The sequence below is a fragment of the Bos taurus genome, chromosome 10 (assembly GCF_002263795.3).
Source record: "Bos taurus isolate L1 Dominette 01449 registration number 42190680 breed Hereford chromosome 10, ARS-UCD2.0, whole genome shotgun sequence".
Taxonomy (NCBI): Eukaryota; Metazoa; Chordata; class Mammalia; order Artiodactyla; family Bovidae; genus Bos; species Bos taurus.
In genome coordinates, this window is record NC_037337.1 from 27,473,527 (window position 1) to 27,482,445 (window position 8,919).

Consider the following 8,919-nt stretch of genomic DNA (forward strand, 5'->3'; position numbering starts at 1 on the left):
AGAATTTTCCACAGTTTACTGTGATCCACACAGTCAAAGGCTTTGGCATAGTCAATAAAGCAGAAATAGATGTTTTTCTGGAACTCTCTTGGTTTTTCAATGATCCAGCAGATGTTGGCAATTTGATCTCTGGTTCCTCTGCCTTTTCTAAAGCATCTTGAACATCTGGTAGTTCATGGTTCACGTATTGCTGAAGCCTGGCTTGGAGAATTTTGAGCATCACTTTACTAGCGTGTGAGATGAGTGCAATTGTGCGGTAGTTTGAGTATTCTTTGGCATTGCCTTTCTTTGGGATTGGAATGAAAACTGACCTTTTCCAGTCCTGTGGCCACTGCTGAGTTTTCCAGATTTGCTGGCATATTGAGTGCAGCACTTTCACAGTATCATCTTTCAGGATTTGAAATAGCTCCACTGGATTTCCATCACCTCCACTAGCATTGTTTGCAGTGATGCTTTCTAAGGCCCACTTGACTTCACATTCCAGGATGTCTGGCTCTAGGTCAGTGATCACACCATTGTGATTATCTGGGTCATGAAGATCTTTTTTTGTACAGTTCTTCTGTGTATTCTTGCCACCTCTTCTTAAGATCTTCTGCTTCCATTAGGTCCCTACTATTTCTATCCTTTATTGAGCCCATCTTTGAATAGGTGTTCCCTTGGTGTCTCTAATTTTCTTGAAGAGATCTCTAGTCTTTCCCATTCTATCGTTTTTCTCTATTTCTTTGCATTGATCGCTGAGGAAGGCTTTCTTGTCTCTCCTTGCTATTCTTTGGAACTCTGGATTGAAGGAAAATTTGAATATTCCAGGAAAATAATTATGAGTATTCAAAACAGTATGAAAAGTATGAAGATAACTATTTTTTTATATTTATTTATTTTTTTATTCAATTTTAATTTAAAAAAAATTATACATGTGTTCCCCATCCTGAACCCTCCTCCCTCCTCCCTCCCCATACCATCCCTCTGGGTCGTCCCAGTGCACCAGCCCCAAGCATCCAGCATCGTGCATTGAACCTGGACTGGCATCTCGTTTCATACATGACATTTCACATGTTTCAATGCCATTCTCCCAAATCTTCCCACCCTCTCCCTCTCCCACAGAGTCCATAAGCCTGTTCTATACATCAGTGTCTCTTTTGCTGTCTCGTATACAGGGTTATCATTACCATCTTTCTAAATTCCATATATATGTGTTAGTATACTGTATTGGTGTTTGTCCTTCTGGCTTACTTCACTCTGTATAATAGGCTCCAGTTTCATCCACCTCATTAGAACTGATTCAAATGTATTCTTTTTAATGGTTGAGTAATACTCCATTGTGTATATGTACCACTGCTTTCTTATCCATTCATCTGCTGATGGACATCTAGGTTGTTTCCATGTCCTGGCTATTATAAACAGTGCTGCGATGAACATTGGGGTACATGTGTCTCTTTCCCTTCTGGTTTCCTCAGTGTGTATGCCCAGCAGTGGGATTGCTGGATCATAAGGCAGTTCTATCTCCAGTTTTTTAAGGAATCTCCACACTGTTCTCCATAGTGGCTGTACTAGTTTGCATTCCCACCAACAGTGTAAGAGGGTTCCCTTTTCTCCACACCCTCTCCAGCATTTATTATTTGTAGACTTTTGGATCGCAGCCATTCTGACTGGTGTGAAATGGTATCTCATAGTGGTTTTGATTTGCATTTCTCTGATAATGAGTGATGTTGAGCATCTTTTCATGTGTTTGTTAGCCATCTGTATGTCTTCTTTGGAGAAGATAACTATTTAACAAGAACAGAGAAGAACAAGTTTCCAAATACTAAACTTAGTCAAAAATATAAATTCAAATATGGAATATTAATACATTTATAAGTAGATTCGATTGGACTGCAGTACATCATTAATTATCTCACGATAAAATATATTTCAGCATAAGCAGCTATACAGTACTAGAAAACTATAATGTACAAACACTAAATTTTAACACGAATAAAAGTTAAAAATGTATAATGGTTTACATTTTATTGAATATAATTCACATAGTATATACATTTACCCCTTTTAAGTACACATTTCAATGATTATTATTATACTCATATATTTGTGTACCTATCACCACAATCTGATTTTAAGTCATTATCATCATCAGTGCCCATTGGCACTCACATCCCATCTCAAGGGGACTACTGATATAATTTCTGTCTTTATGGATTTTTGTTTTTAAATATTTCATATAAACGAAATTATATAACATGTGGTCTTTTGTGTTAGGTCTCTTTTACTTAGTTTTTGAGGTTTGTCTAGGATAAGTGTGCATAGGTTTTAAAAAATGTAAAATCCATCAATACTGAAATTATGTTTGTTTTCTTAATATGTCTATAATAAAAGGGAAAGAAAAGATTTACTTGTTACATTAAGTACTGTGTATTGTATACACATGAGCAAGAGTGGAAATGTTCATATCTGATAACAATAAAATAAGCCTTGGCTTATTACTTTTCTAACAGGGATTTATATAAATTATCCTCAGGCTTTAATCTTGGATTTACATGAATAACTGACTGAATATATGCCTTCTCAGTGCTCATTCTCTGCCAAGCCAGGAGCTTATACATATACTATCTCATCTAATACCCACTACACATTCTTGGGAGTGGTCTTGCCGTTAGGACTTGGGGAGATTTACTTACTTACATAGATCTTGATTTTTCATTTACTAAATAAGATGTGGAGAAAAAATGATTAGAAAGTTCTATCCTGGTGCTAATGTATTATTTTTCTACCTTCAATTTTCTCCAAAGTGGATAATAAATCGAGTGAACACAATAAAATCTAATTGGCAATTAATCATTTAAGAGGAATAAAAGTTTCTTTACCAATACATTTTGTTGTCTAAGCTATGTAATAATTTCTTTCCTTTCACTTATATTCCTTTTGTATTCATAATATAAGAACAGGTCTATTAAGTGCAGAAATAAATATTTTGAGAAGCCTTGCTCAGGAAGAAGAATAAGAGACACAAGCGCTGGGAAAGTCATCAACTTAAATGAATGCCATCTTTCCCTCTGAAATACAGTAAAAGGCCAAAATAAGTCTTTTTAATCAATTTCTGCTTGATTGAATTAATTTCATATTCAGGTTTTTCTTTTGTTAATTGTATCATGGGTTGTAAAATTCCATGTACCAAAGGAACTATGTGAAAAATATAGTCCCTTTCTCATTAACAGGAGCATTTACAATAGAAACATCTTTATGTTTCGTTTCAGTTCAGTTCAGTTCAGTCGCTCAGTTGTGTCTGACTCTTTGCGAGCCCATGAATCATAGCACACCAGGCCTCCCTGTCCATCACCATCTCCTGGTGTTCACTCAGACTCACGTCCATTGAGTCAGTGATGCCATCAAGCCATCTCATCCTCTGTAGTCCCCTTCTCCTCCTGCCCCCAATCCCTCCCAGCATCAGAGTCTTTTCCAATGAGTCAACTCTTCGCATGAGGTGGCCAAAGTCCTGGAGTTTCAGCTTTAGCATCATTCCTTCCAAAGAAATCTCAGGGCTGATCTCCTTTAGAATGGACTGGTTGGATCTCCTTGCAGTCCAAGGGACTCTCAAAAGTCTTCTCCAACACCACAGTTCAAAAGCATCAATTCTTCAGCACTCAGCTTTCTTCACAGTCCAACTCTCACATCCATACATGACCACTGGAAAAACCATAGCCTTGACTAGATGGACCTTTGTTGGCAAAGTAATGTCTCTGCTTTTCAATATGCTGTCTAGATTGGTCGTAACTTTTCTTCCAAGGAGTAAGGGTCTTTAGTTTTAAAAAATAAGAAAATATAATTCTGGAAGTAAAAAAAATAAATCCATGTGGCAAATCAATGGTTCCCAAATTATAGTTGGTTTTCATTTTAATAGTTATCAAGCCTTGTCATTTCTCCACAGTGCATGTAATTATTGCTTTTACTGTCACAAAATTGTCAATAGTAATATTTCTGCTCATTTACATGTTATTCGTATAGCACAACTCTTCATAGAAGGCTGTGTGTTTCTGTCCTCTGTGTATTCCCCAGGTCCACAGTCAACATTTTAGTATCCAATCTGTATACTTCTGGAGGCTAACCTACAGGAACAACATTATTTTCATTGTATTTTCTCTAATTTGTAGGCACTAATCATTTCTTGAAAATATCTGAGATAAGAAAGAACTTCTGGAACTTTTTTTGAGTTGAGTAAATGGATCTGAAAAATGGATCTGTAGTGACGGAGTTTATTTTACAAGGATTTTCTGTGGCATGGAAACTTCAGATTGTCTTCTTCGTGACATTCTCCTTGATCTATGGGGCTACTGTGCTGGGAAACGTGCTCATTATGGTCACGGTGACATGCAGTTCCACCCTTCATTCTCCCATGTACTTCCTCCTTGGAAACCTCTCCTTTTTGGATATGTGTCTCTCCACAGTCACCACACCCAAGATGATCAGAGACTTGCTCACTGAACACAAGACCATCTCTATATGGGGATGCATGGCTCAGATGTTCTTTATGCACTTGTTTGGAGGTGCTGAGGCAACTCTTCTGGTAGCCATGGCTTTTGACAGATATGTGGCCGTATGTAAACCCCTGCACTACAGGAAAATCATGAACCACAGGTTGCTCAACTGGTCTGTTATACTTTCATGGACAATTGGTTTTACACACACCATGAGTCAGATGGTATTAACAGTAAACTTGCCTTTCTGTGGCCCCCACATCATAAACAATATATTCTGTGACCTTCCCCTTGTGATTAAGCTTGCATGTGTGGAAACATACACCCTGGAACTGTTTGTCATTGCTGACAGTGGGCTGCTGTCACTCATCTGTTTCCTCCTCCTGCTTGTCTCCTACACGGTCATCCTGGCCACTGTGCAACGAAGATCATCTGGAGGCCTCTCCAAAGCCCTGTCCACACTGTGTGCCCACATCACTGTGGTCAGTCTGTTCTTTGGGCCGTGTATCTTCATCTATGCCTGGCCTTTCAAGAGTTTTGCCAGCAATAAAGTCCTTGCTGTATTTTACACTGTTATCACACCCTTATTGAATCCTATTATTTACACCTTGAGAAATCAGAAAATGCAAGTGGCCATGAGAAAGTTACAGTTCCAAAATGTTAGCTCCACATAGAACTTTTAGATTTTAGAACTGTGTAATTAATCCAGCTTTCAAATATAAGGCTAACACAATTTGAATATATTATATGTAATACATGGTTTTACTTTCTTAACTGGTGCAGAAAAAATTAATGATAAAATGCTTTAAATTCACAGTTAATGCTGTTATAACACATAATGATAATTAATTATCTGCAGCAAAACAGACATATAATGTCATTAAATACTTTATGATATAGTCAATGTTTGTTTATTAGTGAAGAGATAAATACAGAAATATGTAGTGGTAGTATTAGAGATTGTTTTAACACAGATTGCTAATGATTGTCACTAACTTATACTACTATAAATGTGGCACCCTGATTAAATCATGATTTAAAGAATGTTAACAGCAAAGGCAAAAATTTAATTACAACCTCTTGAACCAATGAGATAAAGAATAAAAATAAATAAATTTTATAGTATAGTTAATATCAGATGACAGAGTGAATATAAGATACCAGAAAGGAAACAGAAATAATGGAAGGACAATTTCAATAGAACTACAAAGAGCAGCCTTGAAACCACATGCTCATAAGTGTGAAGAGTTGACTTTCAAATGTCAATTAAAAAAAAAGAAGTACACTGTTTGATTTTATGTTATATATCGTAATTTAAGAATAGTTGCCATAAGAATTATATTCAATTCTATTTCTACATAGTAAACAAAAATATCTCAATATTTTTAATTTCTAAATACCTACAATATAGCACATCTGATATTAAAGGAATTCTAACTAATTGAAAGGTAAAGTATACATTCAGTGGTAGATGGAATTATATGTCATTTGATAAAGTATTATGCAACATTTTTGTGTCTATCAGTATAACTTGCTCAAGCTCTTCAGTCCCTTGGTTGACAAAACATAGAATTGTCAAAATCATTTAAAATATTTTTTAAGTTAATGATTTAAAATAAATTTGAATTTAAAAAATAAATAGAAAAGAAATTTAAAAAAAATTACACCTGAACTCTAGTTTGAACTTTGAGTGGCATTCCAGGAAAATACACCACCATAGAACCATCACCTACTTTGAGAACATCTATAGAATACCACTGCCTAGAGCCTGCTAGTAACACTAAATTTGGGAGAGCACTGTGGACTAGACTTTGAGCCTGAACAGGGATGGCTCAGACTTCACTTGAATGAGAGCTCAGAGTCTAGGGGAAAAAAGAGAAAATCAGAGGAAAGCTTGCCCAGCAGAAGCAGACAGCAAGAAAAAAAAAAAAAGTCTCTCAAACTTGATTTTTAGTGGAGATGAAAATAAGTGCTTCCCTAACAAGGGTTTGGCTTGTCATCAAATTCTTTGTATGTCCTGAAACATCAAGGTGAGACTTTCTTTCAACTTGCAACTTCAAAGTGATAGGCTTGGGTATTTGGTAGAAAAAACACAAGTTCACTGAAAAAACAGTGATTTGAAACACCTGTTAAAATACAAAATTCAACTGAGTAAATTTGCAGATCTAATTGGCTTATTAAACAATTCTTGTCAGGTAGAAAAGCTCATCTGCCAGAAAGATACTATGAGTGAGATACACATGAAGCTTTGATAGTAAGGAGAGTGGGATAAGGAAAGGAAGTCATATGTAAGTAAAAAGAAGAAAGTTCATTGAAAAAAAGTAAAAGTTCAGGTGAAGTCTGAGCTTAGGCATTTTCCTTTGTCTTGAACTTGTTGCTGGACAAGAAGAAAGTATTCTTTCTTCCTCCTGGGAAAGTAGAGTGATTGCCCTTCCTTATTGGGAGAACTACATACATCTATTCCCTGAGGCTAGTGCCTGATTACTTCTTGTTTGGGGTAATTGAGGATAAATGGCAGGGCATGAGAGCTCCCTTTACAGGCCTTCCCAAATCCAATTTTAGTTAAGGTTTCCTTTTAATTTTCAGACAGGCTATACTTACTCTTGTATAAAGATTTTAAAAGAGAACTCACAATAAAAGATGCTTCTGTGGTGGCTCAGACATTAAAGAATCTGCCTGCAATGCAGGAGACCGAGGTTCAATCCTGAGGTTGGGAAGATCCCCTGGAGAAAGGAATGGCTACCAGTTCCAGTATTCTTACCTGGACAGAGGAGCCTGCCAGGCTACAGTATTCTTGCCTGAAGAATGCCATGGACAGAAGAGCATGACCAGATGACAGTCCATGGGATCACAAAAGAGCTGGACATGACTGAGAGACTTTCACACTTTCACAATAAAAAACCCAAGACAAGCAAACAAAAAGTTCAGCTTAATTGAGAATCTAGAGAAAAGGAAAAGACAATACACAGAATGGTAGAAGTTGATTATAAATCATATATCTGATTAGGGATATGTATCCAGAATAAAAGAATTTAGAAAATTCTAGAATCAAAAGACAACTCAATTAAAAATGGGCAAATAATCTAAATAAATGTTTCCATAAAAGATATACAAATGGCCAATAAGTATGTAAAAAGATGCTGAACATTACTAGTATCAAGAGGAAACCCAAATCAAATTCACAATAAGAAACCACATCACACCCACTGGGATGGCTATAATCCAATAGACAGACAATTCCAAGGGTCAACAAGGATGTAGAACAATTGGAACCCAAATACATAGCTGGTGAAACATAAAATGGTGCAACACTTTTAAAGAAAATTCTGGCAGTTTTTCAAAATGTTAAGCATAGGATTAATATATGACCTAGCAATTTTACTTCAAATATCAATGCAACATAAATGAAAACACATTTGCACACAACAAACTGTAGATGAATGATTACAACAACCTTAATCATTATAATAAAGAAGATGGTAACAATAACCCTGTGTACGAGACAGCAAAAGAGACACTGATGTATAGATGAGTCATATGGACTCTGTGGGAGAGGGAGAGGGTGGGGAGATTTGGGAGAATAGCATTGAAACATGTATAATATCATGTATGAAATGAGTAGCCAGTCCAGGTTCGATGCACGATACTGGATGCCTGGGGCTGGTGCACTGGGACGACCCAGAGGGAGGGTGTGGGGAGGGAGGAGGGAGGAGGGTTCAGGATGGGGAACACAGGTATACCTGTGGCGGATTCATTTTGATATTTGGCAAAACTAATACAATATTGTAAAGTTTAAAAATAAAATAAAATTTAAAAAAAAGTTAAAACATCGGCAAGTGTTCATCAACTGATGAATGGATAGAACAAAATGTGCTGTATCCACATTATAGAATATTACTTGGTGATTAAAAACCTCAGCTCTCAATTTCTCCCTGGGGAAGGAAAGAATCGATCCGTGCACCTAACACCCCAACTTTTCAGAGGCTTCTCAAAGAACTAGAATCTATCTTATCAATCACTACTGAAAACTGAGATCACTGAGAAATCTGTAATTATACAAAAAAACAATAAGAACAAAACCCCAAAACCACAACAAAAGACACTGCATTTCCAGAGAGATTTCCTCTCTCTTGACACTCTCTCCTCTCTGCCTCTCTCTCCTCCTTTTTTTGTATCTGCTTACATACCTTTGTAGCACGGGCATCTCTGTGGGCATGGTTTCTTTGTCTCTACATCTTTTCTTCTATTTTTTCCATTATGTCTTTCCATTTTTTCCCTCTTTTCTCCTGTCTTTTCCAACTACATTTCAATCTGTCTTTCTGGAAATTTATATTGTTATATTAATTTTACGCAAGCAAAATGACATATATTCAAAGTTATTTATTTGCAGCACAGATTATAATAGAAAAAATAAATAACATTATTTTCATCTCTTTACCTCTTTCTCCAACTT

The 8,919-nt window shown here is 36.3% G+C and overlaps 1 protein-coding gene across 1 annotated transcript; it reads left to right on the plus strand.

Moving 5' to 3' along the window:
• Window positions 1–4,210: 4,210 nt before the first annotated feature.
• OR4L18 (olfactory receptor family 4 subfamily L member 18) lies at window positions 4,211–5,140 on the plus strand. The gene has a single exon (NM_001389897.1). The coding sequence runs from the start codon at window positions 4,211–4,213 to the stop codon at window positions 5,138–5,140; it is 930 nt and encodes a 309-aa protein (NP_001376826.1).
• The last annotated feature ends 3,779 nt before the right edge of the window (window positions 5,141–8,919 follow it).

Excerpts from the sequence above, each read along its gene's own strand:
- OR4L18 (NM_001389897.1), top strand. The coding sequence starts at position 4,211 with ATGGATCTGAAAAATGGATCTGTAGTGACGGAGTTTATTTTACAAGGA.